This window comes from Chaetomium strumarium (genome assembly GCF_033439665.1).
Source record: "Chaetomium strumarium strain CBS 333.67 chromosome Unknown B0T15scaffold_2, whole genome shotgun sequence".
NCBI classification, from domain to species: Eukaryota; Fungi; Ascomycota; class Sordariomycetes; order Sordariales; family Chaetomiaceae; genus Chaetomium; species Chaetomium strumarium.
Window position 1 is genome coordinate 970,433 of NW_026944430.1, and position 27,978 is coordinate 998,410.

The 27,978-nt window shown below is 56.0% G+C and overlaps 8 protein-coding genes across 8 annotated transcripts; 5 read left to right on the plus strand and 3 right to left on the minus strand.

The window, feature by feature from the left end:
- The first annotated feature begins 1,803 nt into the window (after positions 1-1,803).
- B0T15DRAFT_92681 (uncharacterized protein) lies at positions 1,804-4,926 on the plus strand. Its single transcript, XM_062871463.1, has 2 exons — positions 1,804-2,289; positions 2,379-4,926. The coding sequence occupies exons 1-2, from the start codon at positions 2,161-2,163 to the stop codon at positions 4,797-4,799; spliced, it is 2,550 nt and encodes an 849-aa protein (XP_062723768.1). The 5' UTR covers positions 1,804-2,160; the 3' UTR covers positions 4,800-4,926.
- A 617-nt stretch (positions 4,927-5,543) lies between these two features.
- B0T15DRAFT_92650 (uncharacterized protein) lies at positions 5,544-7,214 on the minus strand. The gene has a single exon (XM_062871462.1). It carries the CDS (start codon positions 7,097-7,099, stop codon positions 5,675-5,677), a length of 1,425 nt encoding a protein of 474 aa, XP_062723769.1. The 5' UTR covers positions 7,100-7,214; the 3' UTR covers positions 5,544-5,674.
- Positions 7,215-8,477: 1,263 nt separating this feature from the next.
- On the plus strand, positions 8,478-9,680 carry B0T15DRAFT_92716 (Cut8 six-helix bundle-domain-containing protein). Its single transcript, XM_062871464.1, has 2 exons — positions 8,478-8,671; positions 8,828-9,680. Exon 2 carries the CDS (start codon positions 8,834-8,836, stop codon positions 9,662-9,664), a length of 831 nt encoding a protein of 276 aa, XP_062723770.1. The 5' UTR covers positions 8,478-8,671; positions 8,828-8,833; the 3' UTR covers positions 9,665-9,680.
- Positions 9,681-10,570: 890 nt separating this feature from the next.
- B0T15DRAFT_92731 (uncharacterized protein) lies at positions 10,571-13,018 on the plus strand. The gene is made up of 4 exons (XM_062871465.1): positions 10,571-10,881; positions 10,974-11,617; positions 11,672-11,707; positions 11,766-13,018. Exons 1-4 carry the CDS (start codon positions 10,874-10,876, stop codon positions 12,860-12,862), a joined length of 1,785 nt encoding a protein of 594 aa, XP_062723771.1. The 5' UTR covers positions 10,571-10,873; the 3' UTR covers positions 12,863-13,018.
- Positions 13,019-13,677: 659 nt separating this feature from the next.
- Positions 13,678-16,659, plus strand: B0T15DRAFT_428579 (aconitase family-domain-containing protein). The gene is made up of 2 exons (XM_062865690.1): positions 13,678-13,767; positions 13,826-16,659. Exons 1-2 carry the CDS (start codon positions 13,723-13,725, stop codon positions 16,214-16,216), a joined length of 2,436 nt encoding a protein of 811 aa, XP_062723772.1. The 5' UTR covers positions 13,678-13,722; the 3' UTR covers positions 16,217-16,659.
- A 2,397-nt stretch (positions 16,660-19,056) lies between these two features.
- On the minus strand, positions 19,057-21,518 carry B0T15DRAFT_523181 (uncharacterized protein). The gene has a single exon (XM_062868673.1). It carries the CDS (start codon positions 21,090-21,092, stop codon positions 19,278-19,280), a length of 1,815 nt encoding a protein of 604 aa, XP_062723773.1. The 5' UTR covers positions 21,093-21,518; the 3' UTR covers positions 19,057-19,277.
- Positions 21,519-22,655: 1,137 nt separating this feature from the next.
- On the plus strand, positions 22,656-25,888 carry B0T15DRAFT_523186 (armadillo-type protein). Its single transcript, XM_062868674.1, has 7 exons — positions 22,656-22,913; positions 22,985-23,122; positions 23,180-23,290; positions 23,362-23,508; positions 23,564-23,937; positions 23,991-24,285; positions 24,344-25,888. Exons 1-7 carry the CDS (start codon positions 22,791-22,793, stop codon positions 25,598-25,600), a joined length of 2,445 nt encoding a protein of 814 aa, XP_062723774.1. The 5' UTR covers positions 22,656-22,790; the 3' UTR covers positions 25,601-25,888.
- A 592-nt stretch (positions 25,889-26,480) lies between these two features.
- On the minus strand, positions 26,481-27,885 carry B0T15DRAFT_92778 (WD40-repeat-containing domain protein). The gene is made up of 4 exons (XM_062871466.1): positions 27,750-27,885; positions 27,662-27,683; positions 27,097-27,592; positions 26,481-27,029 (listed from the first exon to the last, which is right to left on the minus strand). The coding sequence occupies exons 1-4, from the start codon at positions 27,769-27,771 to the stop codon at positions 26,613-26,615; spliced, it is 957 nt and encodes a 318-aa protein (XP_062723775.1). The 5' UTR covers positions 27,772-27,885; the 3' UTR covers positions 26,481-26,612.
- Between the last annotated feature and the right edge of the window lie 93 nt (positions 27,886-27,978).

The following is a 27,978-nucleotide window of genomic DNA, read 5'->3' on the forward strand; positions in this document are numbered from 1 at the left end:
CACCACAACCAACCAAGAGAGATTTATCTCCAGAGGCATCTCAAGAAACATCGTAGTTCGCATCTTAGCAGACTTGAACACCTGTACCACCGCGGGGTGATCCGAGAACACTCTGTGTCACATGAAGCAGCGGCGTGGGAGGGGCTCGAGCCGGCAGGTGGTAGCAGACAACAGCCCAACGCATTTCAGGGCAGGTATCTAGAGGCTTCCTTGGAATAATGCTTGTCAGTAACGCGGAGAGAGGGAGCACGCACAACAGATGCGCCAAGAGACGCTGTAGAACGGCGGCTGAAACGGCTTGCGTGTAGTTCGCCATCTAGAACACGGCAAGTCGGAGTGATCGAGGCCGTGGGGGAAGTCGCCAGGATCGGGAGTACGGCGACAGCATCGCTCCGAGGCAACGTCAAAGGTGATGATGTGGTCAGGCAAGAAACTGACGTCGACCTCCCGCGAGAGAAAGCCTATGATAGCCCGCTATTCCCGACGGCAGGTCAACCCATCGGATGGCAACTGGACTCCTAAGCCGCACGGATGCGTACGTATAGCTGCCGCCATCGATAATAAGCCGTGCCCTTCCGCTCTCTTCGGTATTACATGTAGATGTCAGATCTCGATCGGTCTTTGAATAGGCGGAGATGGTTGTTATGGGAAGGTTAGGTAATCAAGATGGGCCCGATCAAATCTTGGAACGATCTCCTCTTGAGCTCCTTTCCTCCGAGGACGACCACACAACGCAAGGCTCTGATGAATCCAGTGCTGGAACCAACGCTGCGCTCTTGAGACTGATTGGTGAAGGTCAGAAGCAAACACCAGCCGACTTGATGAATCAGAGCGGTGCAAACAGCGACGTAAATCTCAGAACATCACCACAGGTTGCTCCATACGTAATCCTGCGCCTAGCCAACTGAAACCTAAACTTAAAGAGGCGACGCCCTGCTACGCGCTCTCGCGCTCCAGATTCCGAGCTGCTGATCAAATGCGCGATGAAGGTGGGGTAGGACACGGGTAAGCTTGCCACCAAAATGGCCCCAATGCACCTCCCCAGGCCCCACGTGAGGGACTTGCGTCAGCCGTCTTGAGTCTGGCCTGGATGTCACTAACAAGGCAATGGTATCGCGGTTCCAGATCGCACTTCTTTCGCCCATTTCTTAGAAAGCCGGAAGCAGAGGTAAAGGGGGCAGCGCCTCGAGGAACTTGGAAGCCAAGGTGAGCAGTATTCGCATACACAAGAGCGAACGACGGCATCCTATGGAGATCAGGTACTGGTAGTTATTAGGGTAGTACCTACAGACGGACACGCCAGCTTCGTGCCTCCCATGTCCTCTACTTACACAGGTACCTAGTGTAGGTGAGTTTTCGAAACAACTGGGAGCGGGGATAACCTCCTACAGTACAAGGTCGACACATACCTAAGGTACCTACTTAACGCTTCTGTCTGCGCTATTCCGATCGGATCGGTAGGCAGCAGATGGATTACGTCGGGCAATCTGATGGGGAAGTGAAAGTTACCGATGCTTTGTTAGCACTTGCTCCACCCCTCCAAGGTGACAGCAAGCTTAAGCTGGACCACAGAAGCGTGAGGCAATCATGGATCGCGGCCGCTACTGGGTGTGCGGCACTGTGACTTCTGTGTATGTGTATTTGAGATGTGGTAAGGTAGTCTGCCAATCTCAACGCAGATGCAGTTGATTGTGAGGCGAAACGGCAGGGAGGCAAGCTGGCGGTGAGCGGAACCTAGCAGTGCGAGGTCAACGCTACCCCAGTGTCGTCACTCTGCGCACTGTAGCGCTAGTTGGCCCGTGCCGCCCATATTACCACCCCATCTCCTCGCTCGACAAGCTGCAGCCGCTTCTTCCAACCGTCCACCAACTCCCATCCTTCCCAACCCTGGGGACACAATTTGAATCTCAGCGTATTAACGCACTCAATCACGGAAACTTTACCCTGTTTGTTGCGGCTATCAAAAAGGCCAACACAAGTAGCGAGTGATCAAACTCGCTCGCGAGCATCACCGGTTCCCTGTGTTCCGCGTTTGCCTCCGCAGCCTCATATCGTCATTGTCATCATCGTCCATCAGCTTACCTGCCCATATCGACACCGGAAAAGCCGGTGTCTCAACAATAGCCCAACTAGTGACCATAGCTACTGGTTATCGGCACCATGGAATCCCAGTGCAATACAGAGGGTCCCCAACCCACCATGGTCACCTGCAAGGTGACCATCGACGGCGCTGCTCGCCGTTTCAAGTTGCCGCTTAGCGATGTGGGCATAAATGTGCTCGAGGGCAAGGTGCGTCATGATTTTTCTACACGGGATCTGGTCTCATGCCGAAGATCGTGGCAGCTCCGGTATCAAATTAAGTTACTAACGTATGACAGATGCGTACGGCGCTAGACATCCCTGATGATAAGGACGCCCTCATCGAGCGGTGGTCCGACTCGCTTCAAGGCTACATGGTGTTAAACCAAGCCAACGTACCGGCGTACAAGCAGCTCAAGCGCGCTGCTAAGGCGAAGTTGAAGCTGAAGTTCCGCGTCACGACGACGCCCAAGGAAAGCCAGACTGAAGAGGAGACGGAGCCCGAGTCGACTCAGGCTACGAACGAACCCGAGGAAGAGACCCGCACCAGTGCTGAGCCCACTGATATCGAGCGGGAAGCCGCGCCAACCAGCGACTCGAACTCGACGAATGTACCTACCACATCTGAGGGCATCAGCGCTAAGGATGCACCCAAGACCACCGTCGACAATGAATCGACGACTACAGAGCAAGAGCTACTTTGTCAACTGGACAATCTGTTGGCGGTCAATTCCCCGCTGACAATGCGCGATGCACACTGTGCGCCGGTCTGGACTGTGCCCGGCCCCGTGGCCCGTGTCAACTACAGTGTCTGCTGCAACAGCTGCGACCGCACCATTCCCAACGCTCATTACCATTGCTCCACCTGTGACGACGGTGACTTCGACCTATGCCAGGATTGTGTCGACCGGGGTGTCACATGCAAGGGACCGAACCACTGGCTGATCAAGCGTTTCGTCCAGAATGGTGTAATCATCAATAGCACAACCGATCGCCTGGCGCCAAAACCGAAGCCCGAGCCTCAGACCGACAACGTCTCGACTCCAGCCCCGCCTGCTCGGGAGATAATGGGCCGTACGCTCCTCGACGGGCCTCTGGCGTTCCGCGCCAGCATCCGTACATGCAACTGCTGCGTCACGGAGTTCCCCGACGCCGAGTTTGTCCACTGCAAGGACTGCCCTGACTATGATCTCTGCAAGGCCTGCTTCGCTAAGGACCGCCATGGCCACCACCCCGGGCATACCTTTGTGCCAGTTGTCGAGTCCAGCACGTTGGAGGCAGAGGTCGTCCGCCGTCTCTCCGCTGGCCGTGGACAACCGCACCCCGTCATCTGCGACGGTTGCGATAAACGAGTCGAGGGCGTGCGCCATAAGTGCCTGAACTGCCCTGACTGGGATTACTGCTCTGGCTGCGTGGTGAATGCTCCTTACATCCACCCTGGCCATCGTTTCGCACCGATCTATGAGCCGCTGGGTAATGCAGCCCGCATGAACGTCGTCCATCCTCACATTTACTGCGACGGCCCGTTGTGCACGAACCGCCGCAGCACCTCTGGGTCGAACTACATTATCGGTGACCGCTACAAATGTGCCGTTTGCGACGACACCGATTTCTGCGCCTCCTGCGAGGCGAGCCCCGCGAATACCCATAACCGCACTCACCCCTTGATCAAGTTCAAGACTCCGGTGCGCCACGTGAACGTGACGACTACTGGTGAGAACGAGAATGGCCGGCCTATGCCCATCATGGGTGACCGTTTACGCCGGCCTCGTCCGGCTGCTCCCACGCGCCGGGACAGCGAGCGGTCTTCATTTTTGATTGGCGAGGTTAAGACGGTCGTCAACCAAGAGCCGGTCGAGCCCGCCAAGACTGAGAGGACGGTCGAGCCTGCCAAGATTGAGACGGCAATCAAGCGTCTCAGTGAAATGATGCAGGACTCGATGATTGGTACCTCAAAGCCCGCTACAACCGATGCTCTCGTTGCCACGTTTGTGCGAGACGAAGTCCCTGACGGAACCGTCTTTGCGCCTGGTGACGTGTTCGAGCAGTGTTGGTTCCTTCGCAACGATGGCAATGTCGCGTGGCCGGCTGGTTGCTTCATCAAGTTTGTTGGTGGAGATTACATGGGTCAGCTTGATTCTGAGCACCCGGCCGCCTCAAAGGATCTGGACTCATCGTGCGAATCTGCCCTCTGCCACAAGCCCGTTCAGCCCGGCGAGGAGTTCAGATTCAACGTGGTCTTGCGAGCCCCTCGCCGCAGCGGCCGCTTCGTGTCAAATTGGCGTTTGACTACCAAGGATGGCTTCCGGTTCGGCCATCGTCTCTGGTGCGACATTGTCGTCGAGGAGTCGCAGCCCGTTCCCCGGCCGCCGGCGGCTGAGGAACCCGTGAAGCAGCAGGAGAACGAGGCAAAGGTCATCAAGCCTGAGCCCGAGCTTCGGCCTGAGCACAGCCTGATGATCTTTCCCAAGCTCGACAAAGAATCGCCCGTCGCCAGCGTGCACGAGGAGATCAAGGCTGAGCCGATTTCTGACCAGGCTGTCGAGCCTGAGGCCGACGGTGTGGGCGTGGACGAGCATTCTGAGGACTTCGAGGACTGCGAGGACCCTGAGTGGGAGGAAGACGACATTGACGAAAGCGGCTTCTCGACTGACGAGGAGTACGACGTCCTTACTGCCTCCGATGACGAATTCGTGGGTAATAGCGTGGCCCGGAAATAAGGAGTCAGCCAAGGTATGACGGAGGCATGCTGCTTCGCGGTTTTCTGCATCTGGCCTTGCGTGAGCGGGTAATTTAGGGATAGGGATTGGGGCAAAAGGATTCTTTGGCTTGGGTTCGTGGGCATGGGAAATGGTCATGGTTTTTGCTCTTTCTTTTCGTTTTTTCCCCCACTTCTTTTTCTTTTCTCTTTACTTTCCTGATTATCCTTTTCTCTCGTACTCGCTTTTCAACGCAGCAGGTACCACGGGACTGGGCGACAAGAAGCTGACCATCCAACTGGCGCACACCAATGCGCCGGGTTGAAAGATGCCGATCACCTCTTGAGAGGCCTTGCGCCGGATGGGGCGTACGAAGATCCGATTATCAACAGGACGGTGAAAACTGAAAGGCGGATATTTTCCGGCTGGACGATCACGTCTGCCGACTCTGTCGGGGTGTGAACGCTCAAGTTGGTCTTGGACGACCACGCGATGGCTTTGCCTTCGCAGGATTTGTTTTGTCTTTTTCCCCACTTTCCTTGTACAGGTCTGCTTTTGCTTGAGTGTGTCACGAATGTACTTCTCTCAGATTGACATCTATCTCCCGTAGCTAGGGCCGCAGGCCAGGGAAACATGAAATCGATGTTCGCGTTCTACTTGAGCCTTACATGCACGACCTTGATGGCCTAGTGTATTCATGGTAGCTACAGGCAGGGTATCCGGGACGAACAGCAACACACACACATTACAGATGTAGTAAGCCGTGAAATATCGATGATATGTTGGCAGACATGGACTTCCAGTCAGCAATTTCAACATGCCTTCCCCCTGAACCGACGGGAGCTTCAACCCCAGCTCGCCACCACCCACAAGCTAGGGTATCTCTGTATTCACACTCAGTCAAAAGTAATCTTCTTGCCCTGCGGCGCAACCGCCGCACCCGTCAGCCGAGCGACGCTGATATCCGTCTGGTAGTTGGCCTCTTTCTTGACTTCCTTCTTCCTTTCCTTCTTGTAGCTGTTGTCCCCCGCGCCCCCCGCGCCGCTGGCTTGCTCTCCGTTCTCTTGCTCCCTCTTGGTTCTGGACTGTTGCTGTTGCTCCTGGTGCTTCTTGGCGCCCTTGCCAAACCGCTTGTGGTAGCGGGTCTGGTCATCCTCGGCCAGCTCGATCTTAAGGTTGCGGCCTAGCAGCTGGTTGACCCACCATTTGCGCGTGCGGGTTCGGGGTGGCTCCTTCTTCGGGGTGGTAGTGGTGGTCTTTTTGGGTTTGGGTTGCGTTGGCTTCTTCTCTGCTTCTTGGTCTGAGTTGGAATTGGACTCGGCGTCGGAGTCAGAATCAGACTCTTCCTTCGCCTTTTCTTCCCCTGAGTCGTTGGCCGCGTCGCCGTCACCCTCCGCCTCCGCCTCCGTCTCTGCGGGCTTCTGGTCTTCGTCCATGAAATCCTCCAACGTCTCGACCGTCTCGCGCACCTTGACGAACCCCTTCACCGCCCACGATGCTGCCTCGGGCTCCTCGAAGTTGACCCAGCCGTATCCCTTGCATTTTCCGGAGTCCTCGAACGTGGCCACCTTGACCCACCGGATTTTGCCGCACTTCTCAAAGTGTGCGTGCAGGTCGTCCTCGGTCGTGTTGAACGACAGGTTGCCCACGAATATCTTGGTGCTGCCGCTGAAGGGGCCCTTGGTCTCTAATGATGACGCGGCCTTGGCCTCCGCCGCGTCAGCTGCGGCTGCGGACTCCTCCTTCTTCGGCCGACCCTCGAAGCTCTTGCTGTCTTTGATCAGCAGCTTGCGCCCGTTAAGTTCGGTCTCGGAGAGCGCTATGGCTGCGACGTTGGCGTCGAACGATGCGAAGTCGACGTAGGCGAAGCCCCTGTTCTCGGATGCCGTTTTCTTCGGCCCGGCTCCTACCACGGGCTTCTTCGTCGTCGGCATGTGTATGCGCGTAATGGACTCTTCGGTAATGGATCCGCCCGAATTGTCGACCAGCCATTTGCGCAGGTCGGCCTTGGTGGTAGTGAAGGGGAGATTGCCGATCCAGACGCCGTACGGTGAGCGCTCCTTCTTCGTTTTCTTCTTGCCGTCCTTGCCTCCCTCAGCTTTGCCGTCCGCGGCAGTATTCTCGTTGTCCTCATCATCGCTTGACGATGGCTTTGCGGGCAGTGTCTTGCCCTTCTTGAGGGCGCGGCGCGCCTTCTTGGAAGGTGGTTCCGGGAGCGAGAGATCGACCTCGATTTCGGTGAGAGCAGACTTGCGCTTCTTGGTGGAAGAGGCGGTTTGTTGCTCTTCGGGAGCGGTTGCTTCCAGGGTTTTTGTTGCCATGGTCTCTGAGCTAGCTTTATTATGGACGCTGGTATGGCGAGACTAAGCTTCAGACGTGAATTCCAAGCATCCGATGTCTACGCATCTACGAGGTACCCTATTTTTTTTCACCAACTCCTAGCTTGATAAGTGATAAGCGATTGTTCCAATTTTAGCGTTCAGTTAGCGTGGTAACCTTAGCTCCTGGCGGGGTTATTCCAGCTGCCCCGCCAAAATCACCCCGGATACTTTGAACATTGCGACAGGTTACCAAGCTGAGAGTTTGTGAACTGTTGCCCCTTGATCATCTTATCAAGTTGAAAGCTTTGTGAGCCATTGACCTCGAGCGTTGTTTTTATGACAAGCTGCAATGTCCTAGCAAATCTACTACTCGCATCTTGACACTCAACAAGCTGCTTGAGAACGGGTGCCCCTAACCCTTAGCTCCTGTCTAGGTATTCGCTCCCTGATCTGGCAGGGCCTCGATTCTTGAATTCGCTGGTGGTCCTTTCCTTGTTATTTCTCCTTTCACAGGGGATCTCTTATTGCTGTGTCTCTCCCACTACTCAGGACCTGACAAAGGGAGCCCGCCACCTGATCATGTCTCATGGGACACCACCTACCCTTCACGGGCAATCGGTTCCAGTCCAGCCGTCATTCAAGACTTAACATGGATAGGGAAGGCCGAAGTATGGATGGGCGGAAGTTTTGCGCGACACAGCAGGATTGATGGCCAAAATACCAGTATATGCCATAAAAAAGGCCATGTATTTCGAACAGTGGACAACCTCTGAGGCAAGCATCCAGGGCAGTGATAAGTAGCGGGCAGATTTACGTATTGTACCTTAACTTTACTGTACATGACATTGTGGTGGCCAAGCAACATTATGCAAGGGATCACCTATCACATTCGCAATGCCCTCGGCAACCCGGTAACTCTTGTGCTCGAATGAGCTTCGATTCCATAGGTAGTAACTGAATAGTAGGACGGAGTACCTAGGTAAGGCGTCTTCGGCCACGCGGCACGACCAAAGCCCAAGGAACCACTTTGCATAAGTTCAAATGGACAAGGGTGGCGGGGCGAATTGATACCCAAACGCACACCCGACCATTGCCGGACAAAGCTAAGCGAGGGAGAGCTGCTAGCTACACTAACAATAATAAAGGACGACGCAGCTCTGTTTGCTATTTGCAGCTAGAGCGTCATCATTACGTACTCTAACTACCCAATTCGGTTAGAAAAGCTACCTACCCAGCAACAGCACATCTGCTCCACTTCACCGAACTTCTTCCACAACAACACATGACTGGCCAAGCACCGGAACCTGGTCGCCTGGAATCACTGGATGGTTCCTTGCAAGTTGCTGCTTTCGCCGCACCCCCCATTTTCCCAGAACTCCTCCACAGGAACAACCCTTCCATTTCGTGCTCGACATTGGCAATTTGGCGGCTTGACATTTGTATGCACATAGGCCGGCCCGTCGACAACTCGCCCGAGGTCTTTGCGTCTGAAAATGAACGTCCTTTTATCGCCGCATCCCCCGATCTTTGCCCTCAAGTACGAAACGGCCCGACTCCCACCGCCATTCCCTGGTGAGTTTTGCCCTCCATAGTCTTTGTGTCAACACCTTGGGTAGGCGCTATCGGACTCGTCGGCGCATGACGAGAAATAGAAGGCGGCTATTTCGCGGTGTGAGCTCGTAAGCAGCCAGGCAGCCCAGGCTTACTAACCTTTCGGCAGCGTCGCAGTACACCATGGCTTCCAGGAAGCGAAAGGCGGATGACGAAAACGAAGAGATGTCGGTCTCACCGCTAAGCTCGCCTGCGACGTCTTCTAGACAGCTTGCAAGACCATCGAAGAAAGTGCGAGGGGTCAGAGACATGTCGGGCCGGCCCTTATCGCTGCCAAGACTCCTCGAGACACTGGACAACGCACAGCTGCGAACAGTCCTACAAACAATCTGCGAGCGCCACCCAGATATTGGTCAGGAGGTTGTGACAAGTGCGCCGCGGCCTTCCGTCGCTTCGGCGCTCCAGGTACTCGGCGAATACCAGGAGAAGCTGCGAGCCGCCGTTCCCTTCGGCCAGTCGAGTTCCGACTACATATATTTCCGAGTCAAGCAACCACTTGTCGCACTTGTCGATGCCATCTCGGACTTCACACCGCAGTTCCTTCCGCCCGTCGAACAACAGGCAGGCGTCTCATTACAATATCTGGATGCTGTGACAAAACTAATCCATGATTTGCCCGACTGGGAGACCCGACCACACCGACACCATAAGGACAATGCATATGACGAAATCTCGTGTGCATGGGCTGTGGTTATCACTGAGGCGGCTAAAAGAGGAGGGGGCATCATTTTGCTTAGGGGTGGATGGGACCAGCGATTGGCCAAGCATAATCAACAGTCGGGAGGAAAGCTGGAACAGGCAATGAATGTGATGTCGAGCGAAGTTGGATGGATCGGCAACTCAAACTCAAGCGCACCGCCCACCTCGAAGCTGTCTGACCCAAACTCGATCCTCAATCAACTCATGAACAACACGTACGGCGCCCCTGTACGCGTCGGTCCGTGGCAGAGATAGAGCCGCCATGGACAGGAACGCCCACTTCATCTTATCTACTGGTCGATAGCGGTCCAAATGGTTTTCTCTTCGACGAGAAGCCCCACAACGAGCCAACACAGTTCATGCAGCGAACGGGGCACACCTGGGGAGTTGGGGGTATTTGCCTAAAGGCGTTTGTATCTTCTCTCTTACCTCGGATATCCATCGTTACCATTTCCTATGTATTCGCACTCCAGATGGCGTCATCATGTTCCCTCCTATACGAAGGGCTCGGTCGGGCGGGATGGGGAGGCCAAGCGTCTGGGTTTTGTATGTTGTGTGTATGGGGTCTCTTGATGCGCGTATAACAACGTTGCTGGGTGCTCTTGGAGGCGATCCCTGTCGAACTTAAACGCCGCGACGACGTGTGTTCTTGGTATCGCTTTATTCTCTCATTGCCGTCTCGGTGCTCACATGGAACCCTGGATTAGAGTCCATTGGCGCACCAGCTACCTGTTACACATGCGGCCGACGTCCGACACAAGGGGCCCTCCCGGTCTCTGGGTTGAGTTGTTCCAATTCCGTTATCCAGCGAGTGGGCACGATTCTGGCATCTCTTCAGTTTGCGTAGCGCGAGTTCTAGGCGGAGCTGCAGCTATTCCCGGCCGCTCTTCAAGTCCACGGCATGGAAGAAAATAGGTAGGTGAGCGAAAGTAAGAACAACTGGTCCCTCGACCTTCAGTTGGGCCCGCTTGTCATGCGTTAAGGACTTGAAGTTGCAACTTGCAAGTGACATGAACGATCTGCAACTTCCAACTCAGGGTGGGGGTCCATTGGCAGCATATTCAAGCACCATTCCCGTTTTCTTGCCTTCACCGAGACATACCCAATATTTATCTGAGAAAACGGCGGTTGAATCTTTACTTTGGTTCAACCTGTGGATTACTTGCATGATTCTTCAGTGATTTACACAGTAATTGTTCCGAGGTTGACGCAATCACTCACGTGACAGCCTGTCCGGGATGAGCCCCACAGCGCGTATGGCAGCTTCCACCTGCGCGTTGCCCGACACGGTTCGGTACCTTACATACCCTGATGTAGCGTATTGACACAAGGCATCTTGTCGTAGCCCAGGCAGAAGCCCAAGGAGCGCCCAGACCGACGAGAGGCTGGGATTTGAAGCTATTGAATTTTCTGTCACCGCTGCCCTCCGTTCTATGAGAGAGCGCCTCTCATCACGTCGCCGAAATGCCTGCGTATGTTCGTCACTATCGCGCGCGTGACATCAATGCGCGAACCAGGTCCTCACCTCGAGTTGATAGCTTGATACTGACAACGCGCAACGCAGCCCCGGCGACCAGCACACTAGCATTCCCAACCCCTTTGAGGAACCCAAGCAGCGCATATCCGAGTACACTGCCCAGGAGATTGCCACACTCCAGAGCCGACTCGAGAAGCAGCTCGGCCCGGAGTACCTCTCATCACGCCCTGGCCACAATGGCCAAAAGGTCTACTACATCGGCGCCGAGAAGTGCATTGCGCTTGCCAATGAAGTGTTTGGCTTCAACGGATGGTCATCGAGCATCGTAAACCTCCAGCTGGACTATTGCGATGTGGAGCCGAACACGTTCAAGGTCAACATCGGCCTATCCGTCATCGTCCGGGTCACGCTGCGCGACGGCACATACCATGAGGACATCGGGTATGGCCACATTGAGAACGGCAGGGGGAAGGCGGCTGCATACGAGAAAGCGAAGAAAGAAGCAACCACAGACGCGCTGAAGCGGGCGCTGAGGCAGTTTGGAAATGTGCTCGGCAACTGCATCTACGACAAGGCATACCTGGCAAAGGTCACCAAGATGAAGGCCGCGCCAGTAAAGTTTGATGAGAGCGGTTTACATCGGCATCCCGATTTCGTTGTCAAGACGGATCCGGTGGTGAATCAGGTGTCCAAGGAGCAGACGAGTGCGCCGCAGCAGGCGCCGCCGCAGTGTAAGCCCGTGCAAGATGTCTCTGGGGGAGGGCTCAGGCTAATATCGGAGACAGTGCCAAGTGCAGAATCATTCGAGGATTTCCTGGGAGGTAACGGTTGATCAAGACAACGACTGATTTCTGATACTCGGCTAACACTCCTTCTTAGAGCTGGACGAGGCAGACTTCAACATTTCTGATGAGGGCCATCCAGACGAGGTTCTCCTACCTAACTCGAGTGAGACATACTCAAATCAGTCCAGTGCGTCGAACAGTAGCCGTAACCAAGCTGGCAATGCCGGAAACAAGTCTATGCAGCCCCCAGCAAGACAGTTAGCGAGGTCAGTTTCAGCAGGCAGCAACCCTCCTCGACAGGCGCCACAGACGCCAGTCCAGCAACCACCGCGGCCCAACTCCAACAACTTCCCCGGGGCACAGAACCGTGGTCCTCCTCAGGGTCCACGGCCTCCGCAGCAATTCAACCAAAACAGGCCAGCGGCTCAGTCCAATAGTGCCAACCAGAATCAGAATCAGAACCAGAACCAGAATCAGAACGCTCAAGCTCACAAGGTACCTCCACAAGCCGCTGGAAACAACAGCGCGGCACCTACGAAAGAACCTGGCGACTTCTTTTCCGCCCGAGCCGTGAAACAGATCCCGGAAGACATCCTGGTCCATGGCACGATAGCCCCCAAAGCAGACCAAGCTTTTAACCCTCACTACGAAAGCCCGTCCATCCGCCGGACGCCAGGCGTAGACCGCAGGACGAGCAGACCGGTGACCAAGAGCGGCCAGCACGTCCCACCGAGGATAAGTATCGCCGATGACGTGAATGACCCGGACATCAGCGCGACTGCCGCGCCAATCAAACCAGGTGCCATGGGCGGACAACAACAACCAAAACAACAACAACAACAACAACAACAACCCGCCGCAGCTGCCGGCTCCGGTCCTAGTCGGCCAGTCGTGCAGAATGGGAGACCGGGACCGGGACCGGGACCAGGGAATGTTGTGAACCCACAGCTGGACCAGACAAGACGGATCGGCGCGCCTCCTATCTCGTCCAGTCCGGTCGGGAACCGCGGGCAGTTCCGGCCGCTGACTGTCAAGAGGCCTGCAGCTGTTGATTCTTCTGGTCCTGGACACAACGGTGGTGGCGTGGCGAGGGTGCCGCTGGAGGACGTCTCGAATAACCCGTTCCCTGGGGTGGGGGCTGCGGGAGGAAATCCGTCTGAGCCGGATGCGAAGAGACTGCGGACTTCGTAGGATGAGTTCATTTACGACGAAGGGTCGGTTTAGATGAGGGAGGTGGATTGGTTAGGAAGGGAGTGTGCGGATCAGATGTGGCTTATGTGCGCGGGATCGAACCGCTCCGGATTGAGTTGCGCTCATTGCTTCTGGGCTTTTCATTACCTCATCCTCGCTCGGCTTTTCTGGCGGGATACAATGGTACAGGCTTGCTTGTAGGCGTTGCATGGGATGGGGAAAGGCCCCAAGGTTCTACTACTGTGGGCTCCTTTTATGGAACGGGACCTGCGGGGATATATGTCTATCTCACGGGCAGCTGGATTGAATGTTTATGGCGAGTCTCTTGCTCGGACGCATAGGAATTGAGGAGACAACGACGACTTGCTGGGTGGATATATCCCCAGTCTATCCAAAGCTGGGATCCCGTCACATGAATTGCGCACTAGGTCATCCTTTGCCTTGCGATGACCAATGTACCTACTATTCATACTATAGTATATAGCATACAGGTACCGAGTACGGATACACATAACCCCTCAGTGCAGTGAAGCATAAGCTGACCGGCTTGCCGTACGTTCCACCCGATCCGTGTCCCACTTTCCCGGCAAGAGGATGGCTTTTGGGGGGCGTCGTTTGCATTGCAATTTGCGGAGAGAAGTTGAAAAGTTCAATACCAGGAGCTGATTTGAATTGGTCCGGCTGTGATAGGTTTAAGATCTTAGCATGATGCCAAGCCTTCCTTGATCGCCCGCCCCCGGTTCCCCGGATTCTCGGTTCCGCGATCGGACCCTTGACAGTCTGACGAATGGCGCAAAGTCCTTAATTTTTCTTTCCCTCTTCAGTGAACCCCGCCAGCAGACTCACCGGGCCACTCAAACATGAGGCCAATTGATCTCGCCGGCCGGTCGGGCGCTGCCCTGAAGGTGTGTATTGGTGTTCAGGCCAAACGGTTTCCAGCAGTTCACTAACGAGACACGCAAGAGGGCCTTCCGAGCGCAGCAGCTCCGCCGAATCGCCATCACGCGACCATACTCGAACGGGCCGCTGCTGCCCCCGACGTACGAGAAGCTCTACAACAAGTACTCGGAGGTCCGCCGGGTGCTGGGCGCGCAGCGGCTAACGTTGGCCGAGAAGATCCTGTACAGCCACCTGGACAACGTCGAGGAGTCGCTGCTCTCCAACACGAACGATGGGCGCGACATCCGCGGCAAGGCCAACCTCAAGCTGCGGCCCGACCGCGTAAACATGCAGGACGCCTCGGCGCAGATGGCGCTCCTGCAGTTCATGTCCTGCAACCTGCCGCAGACCGCCATCCCGGCCAGCATCCACTGCGACCACCTGATCGTGGGCGAGCGCGGTGCTGACGACGACCTGTCGGCGGGGATCCAGACGAACCGGGAGGTCTTTGACTTCCTCGAGTCCGCGGCCAAGAAATACGGCATCGACTTCTGGCCCCCCGGTGCGGGCATCATCCACCAAACGGTGCTGGAGAACTACGCGCTGCCGGGCCTGATGATGCTGGGCACGGACAGTCACTCGCCCAATGCCGGCGGGATGTGCACCATCACAATCGGGGTGGGGGGGGCAGATGCCGTGGAGGCGCTTGTCGGCGCTCCCTGGGAGCTGAAGGCGCCCAAGATTCTGGGTGTCAGGCTGACGGGCAAGCTGAACGACTGGGTGGCCCCTAAGGATCTCATTCTACACCTTGCCGGGCTTCTCACCGTCCGCGGCGGGACCGGTTACATCGTCGAGTACTTCGGCCCTGGCGTCGAGACGCTGAGCCTGACAGGCATGGCCACGGCTTGCAACATGGGCGCTGAGATTGGCGCCACCACATCCATCTTCCCTTACACCGAAGCCTCCAGCCGGTACTTGAAGGCGACGCGGAGGGAGCAGGCCGCCAGAAACGCGGCGCTCTTCCAGAACTTCCCGGGCGCTGGCGCCGCCGACGATGCCTTCTTCAAGTTCGGGGCCGACGAGGGTGCGCAGTACGACGAGCTGATCGAGATTGACCTCTCGAAGCTCGAACCGCACATCAACGGTCCGTTCACACCAGATCTTGCCACGCCGCTGTCCCAGTTCAAGAAGACAGTGCGGGAGCAGCAATGGCCGGAGAAGCTCTCCGCAGGCCTCATCGGCAGCTGCACGAACAGCTCGTACGAGGACATGACCCGCGTCGAGAGCATCGTGCGGGAGGCTGAGAAGGCCGGCCTGAAGCCCAGGGCGGATTTTTACATCACGCCCGGCAGCGAGCAGATCCGCGCGACGCTCGAGAGAGACGGGACGCTCGAGACCTTCACCAAGGCCGGCGGCATCGTGCTCTCCAACGCCTGCGGCCCGTGCATCGGCCAGTGGAAGCGCCACGACGGCGTGCAGAAGGGCACGCCGAACGCCATCCTGACGTCTTACAACCGCAACTTCCGCGGCCGCAACGACGGCAACCTGGAAACCATGAACTTCCTCGCCTCGCCCGAGGTCGTCACCGCCATGGCCTACGCGGGCTCCACCACCTTCAACCCCATGACCGATGTGATCCCGACCCCGGACGGCAAGGAGTTCCGCTTCCCCGCGCCGCGCGGGCTCGAGGGCCCGCAGACGCCCTTCGAGCAAGGCAAGGAAGTCTTCTCGGTCGCCTCCCAGCCGCCCGACCCTTCGGTGCGGGTCGCCATCTCGCCCGCGTCCGAACGCCTCGCCCTGCTCGAGCCGTTCGACCCCTTCCCCGAATCGGACCTGACCGGCCTGCGGGTGCTGGTCAAGGTGTCCGGGAAGTGCACGACCGACACCATCTCGGCCGCGGGGCCCTGGCTCAAGTACAAGGGCCACCTGCCCAACATCAGCGCCAACACGCTCAACACGGCCGTCAACGCCGAGACGGGCGAGGTCAACGCCGCGTACGACTATGCCGGCGGCGGAAGCAGCGGCGAGGAGGAGAAGAAGAAGTTCACCATCCCCGAGCTCGCGCGCCGCTGGAAGGAGCTGGGCCAGCCATGGCTGGTCGTCGCCGAGCACAACTACGGCGAAGGCTCGGCGCGCGAGCACGCCGCGCTGCAACCGCGCTACCTCGGCGCCAGGATCATTGTGTGCAAGAGCTTCGCGCGCATCCACGAGACCAACCTCAAGAAGCAGGGGGTCGTGCCGCTCACGTTTGCGGACCAGGGGGATTACGACCGCATCGGGGCCGGCGACGAGGTCGAGACGGTCGGGCTGTACGACATGTTGCGGAACGGGGCCCGGGGCGAGGTGAAGCTGAAGGTCAAGAGGCGGGCGACGGGCGAGGAGGTGCTCATCCCCGTCAAGCATGCCGTTAGCGCGGACCAGGCGAGGTTTATTCTGGCCGGGAGCGCGCTGAACCTGCTCGCTAGAGGGGGTTGAAAAGAAAACTTAAGATACCTATCCGTACCTACCTAGGTACGCAAGGGATGGAGATACTAAGGTGTGTTTGTGCTAGGGTAGGTAGGAAGGATCAATGCCGTATACCCGTTACCCACTAAGTGTTGGTGCTGCCATGGGAAGGGATTGGTACATAGTGGAATAAAATAAGACAAGGGCTTCAGCTCGCCGCTGCTGTAATGACTCGGAGTCTACATTGTGTCAATCTGCCTCTACTAGTACTACCTATGTTATACACAGACCTCACCTAAGGTAATGTAGGTGATACAAGTACCTCGTGTGCTGTACATGCATACAGTACTCGCTCACTTCACCCCCATCTTACCCCTCGGAGGTGTCCATTGACCATGCGTTATAATTACCTTACTTAGGCAAGGTAGTCAATCTAACTGCATTTCAGGCCGTCAGTGATTGACTCGACCGTTACTCCGTTCTGCAAGTTTGCGTAAGGTAGGTAGGTCCCTAGGTAGGTAACAAATGTCGCCCGATGCCAGTGCCAAGATCGACCCTACCAGGTGATTGGGTGGGCCGTCTATGAGCTGAGTAAGTCACAGCAACTTAAAGGAGACGAAAATCCATGATCGCCATTTTGGAGGAGAGATGGCAGCGAGTAAACAGACGATCCTACCTGGTAGCTAAACGCTACTTGGTTTCCACCGCGACGGTGGCCACATTTACATTCGGTAATCACACCCTGACAAGTCTGACTTGGGGATAAATCTACTAGTAGCTTTTCTAGCCGAACATGACAACTTTTACTGTTAATCCACGTGTGTTGGTATTCATTTTCTACGGACCCTTGCTACACAGCCTTGTCAGCAGCTATGGCGTTCTCAATGAAGTCTGGCATCAATGCTCCCTACCTCGAAATCTTCGTAGGCGCTACCGGGCTTAGTATTAGCCCATCGCTAAGAGGATCGTTTGCTTCACGTTAATGAACTTTATACCTGTCTCATAAACTTCACAGTTCGCTAGTCCCAGACGCAGTAGATTAACCGAAGTAGCATTAACATGAGCAGAAACGCGTCGGAGAAGGTGGTGTATCTGGCGACGCTTTTCGAATAAAGTTACGCTTCTACTACAAATACGGTACTATGTCATGATTTCTAGTTCCCGTTATCTGAGCAAAGCTAGACCAACCCAGGGTGGCTCGCTACCTACCTACCTTACCAGCATGGCCCTTTTCTACATCTTCGACACGCGCTCGCGGAGTCACGGAGAAAATCAGTAACCTTACTTACCTCTTTCACCTGTCACAAGAGATGCGGAAGAGGATATTGACAGGAGTAACAGGACAGCGCTTCGTCTTGGACTCTGGGACGGGTTACGATGATGCCATGGATTCGCCCCGGGTAGCTTGACATGCCAAATCTTCCTACTAGGGTGCAGGTGGAAGGTGGTGTACCGTGTGACCACTGTGTAGTATCAAATCCAAAATACCGTAAGCATACAGCGCCTGGCATGTCAGTCCAGGTATTACCTACCTGCCTTAGGTCGAACCCTAGAGACGGGGTATGAGTCCATGGAGGTAGGTACATGACCGCTGACTTGTGAGTCTTTAGCTCTGCTAGAGCCATGTGGTAGTAGGTAGTTTTCTTTTGCAGGATACTTGACCATCAACCACAACTTCCTCATGGATCTGATCCCTGCTGGAAGTGATTGTCTCGACGTAGGAATCGGATGTATGACTGACAATTCAGGAGGTGATGTCTCGTCGACTATGGATATGGGAGGCTCAATCTGTGTTAGGTGACCACTGTGACTGCTAATACTAGCTCTCCCATTTTAATGGAAATCCATACCGTTTTGAATTTTCATTACCGAATATGATTCGATACAACCCGCCAACTACCTACCTTGGATGCTTCGTCAGGGAACAAGTTGGCGGCAGGGTTCTTTTATTGTAACATCATCTCCAAATCAGCATCCTACTTGAACGGAAATCGAATCCGAGTTGTCCATCGTCATCACCCATCTAGAGAGACTCCAACCGAGAATCTGGAATCCGGCGTTGGGTGGGCCCGAGTTTAGTGAAGGTCCCCTGCCATATCATATCCATCCGGGCCCCCTCGCGGAGGAATATGGAGCGAAGATTGCGAAGGCCGTTAGTGATAGGTGTGGTAGTGCGAGAGAGAAAGATCATGTTCATGAGGCTGTAGTACTGTACTGAATTCCGAGAACAACATTGGCATGGTAACTACCACCTTACCAGACTCTTGGCTCTCCCTAATCCCCAATAGTCTCTGTTTACCACAGTACCTACCTACCTACCTTAGTCAACTTGTGCTTACATGGGTCCAGCTGCGGCTCGATGTATGCATACATGCATATCGATCACGACGAATCGCGTTCTGCTTTCCGGTTCACTCGTGTTCAGCAGTTCTGCTGCAGCTTCTTCACTCCTCCCCTTCGCTCAAGTGCGGAGATACACCGTACCGTAGGGGTCAGGCAGTTGCATCAGCGTTCAGAGGTAGGTAAGGTAGGTAGACATATTTGCCTCCTTGCACCTTCCCCTTCACCGGACGCTTCACATCTGCCACTCTCGGACACGGCGGCAGTCGCACAAGCTGAGGTACACGGTACACGGGTGGGATTATTTTAGGCTCTCGACCAAGGCTACATACATGTAACTCACAAGCCCAACACCAACAAGAAATGGCTTTTCTCGGGACTACATCCCAGAAAATATAAGCAACTCTTCCCCACGCTCATAGATATTCCGGATGAGCTAGGAAGAAGCACTATAGAAGCAAAAATCCGCTTTTGGCAGAAACGGTGCGGTGCGCCTTCACAATGCAACCCGGTCCCATGGCCCCCTTCCAAGTTCCCTTCCCCCGCCCCCTGCCTCCAAAACTGTTGTATACATACATCGGCAGCAATGAGCAGCCAGCAATAATACCTTGCAAAATGTTATATTCCAAGATCCACAGACCAGAGTCCTCTGCTCCTCGCCGCTGCAACGTCGTCGTTCCAAGCTAAGTAAGTTATTCACTCCCTCGTGACCTCACCGACGTCGTCGCTTTTTGTCAGTATGACTCGTTGGTTAGGTACTCCTTCCCCCAAGGCGTTTCTTCAGCGCCAGTCCGTCCCCGAGACGCTTCTTCAACTCCAACCCGTTCAGCCCGGTAACCACTACCCGGCCCGGACCAACCTTCTTGCCCGTTATCCTACCTTGTTTCCTCCCCTTCTTCTGGTGTCCCTGCTCAAGCCCCTGCTCCTGGCCGTGCCCCTCCACTCCATTGGTATCGGCGCTTCCGGTCCCGCCAGAGTTACTGCTCTCTTCTTCCGGAGCCGGCGGTAAACCGTTTAGCTTCCTCAAAACCTTCACCCACGCGGGGTTTTCCAGGATCTTGTCCGGTAACGTATCCTCGAAGGTCACGCCCCGTTTCACCATTTCCTGCCGCTGCCTCCGCAGACTTTCTGCCGCGCGCCCAAAGTTCGCCTTTTTATTCCCGCGGGCGCGAATCTCCCGCTGTTTTGCGGCATGCCACGCCGCGGAATGGCGTTGAGGCCAGTGAATCCGCGGGTCAATGTCAAGATAGAGTGGCTCGTCTTTTATGCTGTCCTTTTTCACATGGTTGGACTTCGGGGGCTCTGCGGGCCCAATGGTGGCGAGTTCTACGCCCGGTGGCGGCGTTGAGGCGCCTGGTTGGGAGTAAACGAGTGCGTCAAAATGAGCTGGGTCAATCTTCTTCGGTGGTGGTATTACGGGCCGCTTGGATTTTGCGATAGGGGCCGGTAGAACAGGAGTCTGTTCTGTTTGAGGGCATGGTTTTGGCTGCTTTGAGACCACGCTGCCCTTGGCGAGGAGCAGCCCTTGAGCACTGGTCCGTCCATCCGGTGTCTCCCAAGGAGGCGGTGCCTTGTGGCTATACCCGTTCGATAAATCAGAGGTCCTTTGCACCTCACGCGGTGTGTCTGTGGCGTCAACCTGGGCTACGGTCGGGGTTGGAAAGCCCATGTTTTCCGTCCAGGAGCCCCTTAACCCTTCCCTAAGGGCAAAGACCGACTCGCCGTCACTCCATGGTGAGACATTTCTCGGCCAACCGTTCAGACCAGAGCTTGACTGCTCCGAAAGGACCCCGGAGGTAGACTCCTCGACGCTATCAATAAACCTAAGATTGGATAGCTGCAGCGGTATTCTCCTCACGGGATGCTTGACATTCGGCTTCGAGTTAGTTTTGACGTCCTTCATACGCTGAGGCGAGACATTAGAAGGACGGCGGCCGAGCTGCGGGCTCCCTGAGTCTACCGACTTGCCCCCCTGGCCAGACTCTGCACTCGGCGGCCTGGACGAGATCCCATTCACTCTGCCTTTCGGCGAGTGCTCTAGGGACGGCGATAATCTTTGCCGTTTCCACGCAGGCTCACCATTCCGTGACTGAGCAGGACTAGCGGGTGGTGAGTGAACAGGTGGAGGGGGCGCCAAGGGTTGAGGTGAGGGTGGTGTGAGAGTTGGGCCGCTGCGAGAAGCTAGTCCGGGAGTTGGCTGTTGAGGAATGAATTGCGGTAGGTTGCCAGCGGTCTTCCGCCGCAGGATCATTGGCCGATCTTTGTCGGTCTCCTGCAGCAGCTTCCTCGGGTTTGGGCTTGTGGATGGCATAGGTGGGCGCGCCAAGCTGGAGGTGCCCGGCGGCCCCGCCGTGCGTGAGCCAACTTCTTGAGAAGCATCGCGACTCCGGTCAGCGGTTGACATAGACCGCAGATGCGCTTCACAGATGACTTGACGCTTAGCGTCTATTTTGGCCGAGCACCCGGGGACCGGGCAGTTAATGATCGGCGCGGCTGAGTCCTTCTGCTGGCTTACAAATGATGATGAGAAACTTGTGGCTGTATCTGTGGCGCTAGACGTAGCCATGCTGGTGCCGCGGGACCTGTCACGGCTCGATAATGATGCTGCTGCGGAGCTGGGAGAGGCGGCCCGCGACGACAAGAACGAATTGTCATGGTAGCAGCGGCGCTTCCCCAGGCCCTGGTCGGCAAGACAGCGCTTGCACACCCAGTTGGTGCTGTGGGCTCCGTTAGCTACTATTCTTGGCTAGAAATACGTCCAAAAATGATCGATTGAATATCGCGTAGTCAATACTATATAATAAGAATAGTGTGCTGTAGCAGGAGGAGGGCAAGGCAAGGTAAGCGCGAGGCCGGAGAGGAAACACGGCTGCCCTGGGACGAGGAAAATAGGCTACGAGTGGGGCCCAGCTGGACCGCTCGGACTCTGTAGGACTTTTCCATTGGCTGGAGTTGATGTAATGGGGTTGAGAGGATTGTGGAGACTGGCAAGATAGGAATGGAAGAGAAAGACGACCTACGCGGGCGCACTCGGATGGGGTCGGTGACATGCAGAATGGTAATATCTTCGGCAGCGGACACATCCGAAGAGTGGTTTGTCAATTGACTCTTCTCCTTTGCAACGTCTACAACGGCGCGCCATTTTTCGTCCTGCTCAGCCTCGGAGGGCGTCCTGTGATGATTGTGAAACAAGGGTTAGCGCCACTCTGCCTACGAGATTGAGCAGGCGAGTTTTCAAAACACGTCCAAAATCAAATAGGAGGAGGTGTCTCAGGTCTTTTCAGTTTATAGAGAGTCATCACCCGGCACAGCTGCAGCGGCTTCGTGGTTCTGGAGTGACGGGCGGACTAGGTATTCGGGGCAGGCGTTGGGGAGAGCCGAGCCCTCCAATGCTAGCCCGGTGGGTGCCTAGTGTCTACCACAGCCTTTGGGCCCAGTCTTGTGAAATCAATGAAAACCAGACTCCGGGAAGTGGCAGCATCATCGACCGAGATCTCTGACGTTGTTTTGATATATCCGGCCACCGCGGCCCCATACTGCCAGCTGTCTTGAGGCAGCGTGCGGTAGCGGAGACAGGCAGCCGGACGCGCCGAGGCGCAATAGCCGTGTCACTCAGAAACACAAAACCAGAAGAGCACTTGGCCGTCTGACCTTTTACCAGTTCGCTCATCACTGACACCAAAACGCCGGACGAAGCAAAAAGAGAGACAGTGAAGAGGTGCTTACCTGAGTAATCGAGAGTACGGCTTGGCAATCGAATGACCAGCGCTGTCGTAGCGCGAGCTCGCCCGCTACAGCCGCGCTTCTCTCGCCGTTCGCGACCATTCGACTAGCGGGCGCGGCGAAGCTATGTCATGGGAGTATAACCCGGATCAGCCACGTGGTAGCCGTCGCGGCCGTGGAAAACTGCGGCTCTCTGTAGACCCGAGTCAGCAGCCGTTGGTATGGCTCTGAACGTGCCACAGAATAGCACGACGGGCGTTGCGACAACTCGCGATAGGTTTGCAAGAAGCATGTGTATTTGAAATAACGAGGGAAAAGCGTGGGGAAGAGTGAACGCTGGCAAATTAAAGTCGGGTGGGGCGCTGTCTCTCTCGAGTCTCGTCCACCGAATCGGATTAGCGCGCCAAGCTGGGCATTCGCGATAACACCTTGCGAGTTGCGATAGCCTCCTTTTACACAGCGCCCCACGGCGACCACGTATTGTCCGATCCACGACGTCGACACAGGCTTCCGCGCAGTCCCCCTGATTCCTCTGCGCGCCATGGACTTCCTCAAGTCGGCCGTCGCCTCGGCAATAGCGAAGGGCCCATCGTTCCCATACAGCTTCGGCGACAAGGTCGACCTCGACCCCTCCATTTGGACACTCTACAATGGCACACGGCGAGTATGTCCTTACGACCGGCTGTTTCCCCGCCAGACGCTAGCCGAAGCCGTCTCACTAACCCTGTGCTGCAGGAAGACGGCTCGAACTGCAGCATCTTTTCGTTCGACATCTCCGCCAACCGCTCCGCCCTGCCCCTAGCTAAGAACGCGCTGAAGAAGCTACGAACGCTGCGGCACCCCGGAGTCATCAAGGTGCTAGACACGGCCGAGGTACGACACCTGCTCGACGATTGAAATGGCGACCGAGGCTGACATCTCTGCGGGAAGTCGGATTCGTACATCTACATTGCCACAGAGCGCGTGGTACCTCTTCGGTGGCACGTTAAACGGAAGAGCCTAAGCCCGGAGACGGCAAAATGGGGTCTATATAGCATTGCGGTGCGTGTCACGGAGGCCTCGGCGGCACACTGCGAGCTCTGTCTGACAACACAAACTGACGCGGAGCGCAGAGGACAGTCAAGTTTATCAATGATGAGGCATCATCGGTCCACGGCAGCTTGAAGGTTGCGTCAGTCTACACAACTGAGAGCGGCGAGTGGAAGCTTGGCGGCTTTGAGGTGCTTAGCAATGTCAAAGACGACGAGGCCGTGATTTACGTGCGTATTCCACCGCGATCGCGATTCTCACACGTAGCGTCTAACCTAGGACCAGACTTATAGCAGCCTCGTGCCGGACTCGGGAAGGTACACCCCGCCTGAACTAGCAACGTCAGGCTGGGATGCGCTCAAGGGCAGCCCTCACTCTGCTGTTGATGCTTATGGATTTGGCGCCCTGATCTTTGAGGTCTTCAACGGCAGTTTCAATGGCGGAGACCAGGCGGGACTTACCAAGAACATCCCACCGAGCATGCACTCCAGCTACAAGCGCCTTACGAACGCCAACCCCAAGGCGCGGCTCAGCGTGGCGCACTTCCTGGAACAGGGCCGCCGGAATGGCGCCTTTTTTGATACCCCTCTAATCAAACTAACCGACGGGATCGAGAACCTGGGCGTCAAGACGGAGGAGGAACGGGAAGCCTTCCTAGAGTAAGTGTTTGATTTTCCGTTCCCCCTGCATCGCTCTGTGCTGACCCGCTCAGTGATTTGGAGCAGCTTACAGATGACTTTCCTGAGGAATTCTTCAAGATGAAAGTCTTGCCTGAGCTGTTGAAATCGGTAGAATTCGGCAACGGCGGCCCCAAGGCCTTTGGACTTGTCATGAAGATTGCCACGAAGCTGTCGGATGAGGACTTCGATGCCAAGGTCACTCCGGCTTTGATTCGGCTGTTTAGCAATCCAGACAGGGCGATCAGGGTGTGCTTGTTAGACAATCTGCCGCGTATGATTGATCGTCTGTCCCAGAAAGTGGTAAACGACAAAATCTTTCCTCAAATAGTAAGTTCAGAGCCCTCCCCGGCAGGCTTGATGAAAGGCATATACTTACGTAGGCTAGGTAACCGGGTTTACGGATGTTGCGCCGGTCGTAAGAGAACAGACGTTGAAGTCTGTCCTTACCTTTGTCCCGAAGCTCTCAGATCGGACCATCAATGGCGAATTGTTGAGATATCTGGCCAAAACCGCCAACGATGAGCAGCCAGGCATCCGCACTAACACAACTATCTGTCTTGGCAAGATCGCCAAGCACCTTGGGTCCTCTTCGAGACCCAAGGTCCTGATAGCTGCCTTTACTCGATCACTCCGGGATCCCTTCGTCCATGCTAGGAATGCAGCGCTCCTGGCGTTCGGCGCAACATCAGAATACTTCTCGGAGGAGGACTGCGCGGTTCGCATTCTCCCAGCGGTTTGCCCCTCCCTGATAGACAAGGAGAAGCTCGTCCGCGACCAAGCAAGCAAGACCGTCGACGTCTACCTAGCCAAGATCAAGAAAGCGGCAGCCAGCATGCCCGACACCACGCTCGCACCAGAAGGCATCGCTGTTGCTGGGGGGCCTAGGATGAGCACGCCACAACCAGCCGAATCCTCTGCATCTTCCTGGGCAGGCTGGGCCATCTCCTCCTTCACCAACAAGCTCTCCGCTGCAGCAGGGGAGATCCAACCATCTTCTACCCCCGTCAACGGATCCGCTGCACCACCGCCCAAACACCCCGCTGCAGTGTCCCAAACCCCATCCACCTCCTCCGCCTCTGCGCTGCACCGCCAAGCTCTCAAATCTCCGCCGCCCTCAGCCTCTTCCCTGGGTAGGGATTCCTTCTTCCAAGACGAGTCCGCGTCTGCAGACAACGAAGACGACGCCGTGGACGCATGGGGTGACATGGACGATATGGTAGACGACGAGAACAACAACAACAACAACTCCCCGGGAGAGACTGTCTTCGCCGCCGCAGAAAGCAACAGCGACAAGTCTTCAAGATTGCCACTACGACCCTCATCCTCGTCATCGACAACATCAATACCAAAGAAAACAACAACGGCGAGCGCAACACCATTCGACGATGGCTCCGAGCCCGATTTTGCCGGCTGGTTGGCTGCGCAAGCGCAGAAGAAGAGCTGTGGCAAGGCGCTGCCCAAAGGGTTGGCTAAGTCTTCTTCTTCAGGTGCCGGGACTCAGGGGTCTGGTCCTGCTGGTCCAAAGAAGACGAATAGCAGCGGTGCGGTCGCGAGGCCGAAGGTGACGGCGGCGCCTGCTAAGAAGAAGATTGAGCTGAAGCCGAAGGAGACTGATGAAGATGATGGGTGGGGCGGGTGGTGAAACCCGTTAAGAAAGATTCAAGGCCCAGGGGCTGGAGGGAGCGTGTTGCATGGTAGAGAGCGCTAAGTGAATGGGAAGTTGACTTTTGGTATAGAATCCTTCAGCAAAGAGCGGCACGCTGGGTTTAGGTTTCTGGAAGGGCATGCGTGGCGTCTGGATGAGGTTCTGTTTAGGAATACGGATAGATAATATGGAGTGATGGTAGAGTGCATAACGATCCCGATGCGCCAAGTCTTTGAATGGAGGCATCAACACGCATTATCATTGTGGAAGAGTGGCAACTATGAAACCCCAGAAATACAGGTGATTTCAGTTTTCTTCTAAGTCCTACCCCGTGCAAAGAAATATAAGTACATCTTGTGAGCAAGATGACCTGAATTATGCTATCAATCCAGCAGATGAAGGCACTCGTTCCCACTCAGTCCATGTGACAGAAGAGTTAATCGATTGCCGACAGATCGTTGCGTGAACCAATTTAGCTTCCCTTCACTGAACCAAATCACCATGTACAATACTAACTCGCACAGACACAGGGTCACAGCAACAGAAAAGCCCTTCTCTAGGCGATAGGCCAGTGCTCCCACTCCTTCTTCTTCGGGGTGATGGGTCTCGGGGCCGAGCGTGGGATCGGCGTCAGAGTCGGCTCGGGTCGATAATCCGACCCGGGTGGGGCTGGAGGGGGAGAGTCGGGACGCATAGGTGCCAGGAACACATTGTCCTTCTGGTAGCATGGTGGCAGCCCAAGCCATCTCTTCTCCCCTGCCGTGGGTGGCGGATCCGAGCCGGAGGCCGATCCTGAACCTGACGGCTGGGCACTGCCTTCCAGTGCGCTCTGGGTCTGGATCAAGTGTTCCTCCCGCAGGGACTGCTCCCCCTCAGGCTCCAGGGACTGCTCCCCCTCCTCCAGGGGCTGCTTCTCCTCAAACCCGGAGTGAAGGAGTCTGAAAGCCTCGATGTAGGCGCGTCTCTCGGTGGCAGACATTACGCGAAGGACTTCTTCCTTGGGCAGCTCCTAGCGTGCCTCGGAATAGTCGTTCAACGCCACGCAGACGGCGCCGCGGTGGTGGCCGTTGTACTGCCGGATGATCTGCTGCGTGTGCAGCTCCCACAGACGCGCGTAGTGGTCGCTGCAGGCAGTGACGAGATAGGCGCTGTCGGCGCTGAAGGCACAGTCCCACACCCAGCGCTGGTGGCCCGTCAGGGTGGCTTCGAGCGGGAACGCTCGGGGCTCGGTGTCGGGACCGACGGGCTCCATCTCCGTGACCTGCCAGATCTTGGCGGTATGGTCGGAGCTGCAGGTAGCTAGCTTCTTTACATCGGGGGAGAGGAGGATCCGGGTAATGTATTCTTTATGCGCTGAGAAATGCGTCAGGGGAATGAGCTGAGTTCGCTCATTCGCCTGGATCAGCTGCCAGACAAATACGTTACCCTGTTGAAAGTCGTCAGTTAAATTGCCTCACCCAAGTTCTGGGATATAGGGTAGGACGTGAGCATACCGAGGTGTTTGCGGCACAGAGCAGAGTGCCGTCACTGGCCACGGTCACACTGGAGACAGCGACCTCTTCCTCCGGAATCAGCTGGTGGGCGCAGGTGTTCTCAGCCAAGTCCCAGAGCCGAATGCTGCCGCCCCTATCGCAGCTGATGATCTCGCCCTGGTTCGGATGGATGACAACATCGTTGACCGGCGAGCCGTGATTGTAGCTCCGCTGGATAGTGCCGGTGCGCGTCTCCCAGATCTTGACGGTGCCGTCTTCGGAGCTGGTTACCATCCACTTTCCCTCACAGTGGAACTGGACGCCGGTGACATTGTTGGTGTGGCCCTCGAATTCGAGCAGCGGGGCGGGGTTTGTGGAACGGATGTCAAACAGCTTGACGGTGTGGTGGCCAGCAGCCGCCAGGAACCGCTTATCGGGAGAAATGCAGAGCCGGTTGACCTGCGAGTCGGGATGCTGGATGGTTCGTGAGCAGATTCCAGAGAGGGCCTCCCAGAACCTAGCCAACAGGTCAGCCCAGCGATGAGACCCACGATGGGATGGCCGAGTTCACTGAATAACGGCGTACCTAATCGTATGGTCGTAACCAGCTGTATTCATCATGTCAGCAACCACCTTGGTATACCGCGCTTCATACGATGAGAGGGAATAATTACCTGTGCAAAGAATGACCGACATTTTAACGACAATCACATGCCCATCATGGCGATTCTTTCTGATAGAGTGAATGTTGTGGGGAGAAATGAGACGGTGTAATAAGCCGAAAGTAATAATGGTCGTAAAGTTGCGCTGATGGTTCGCGATTCCAGAACTCACTTTCACCAAGTGGGGCTCTTTTGACCCCTTGCCGCTCCACCGTCCGATTTCAAGTCGCGGGCCTGCGGG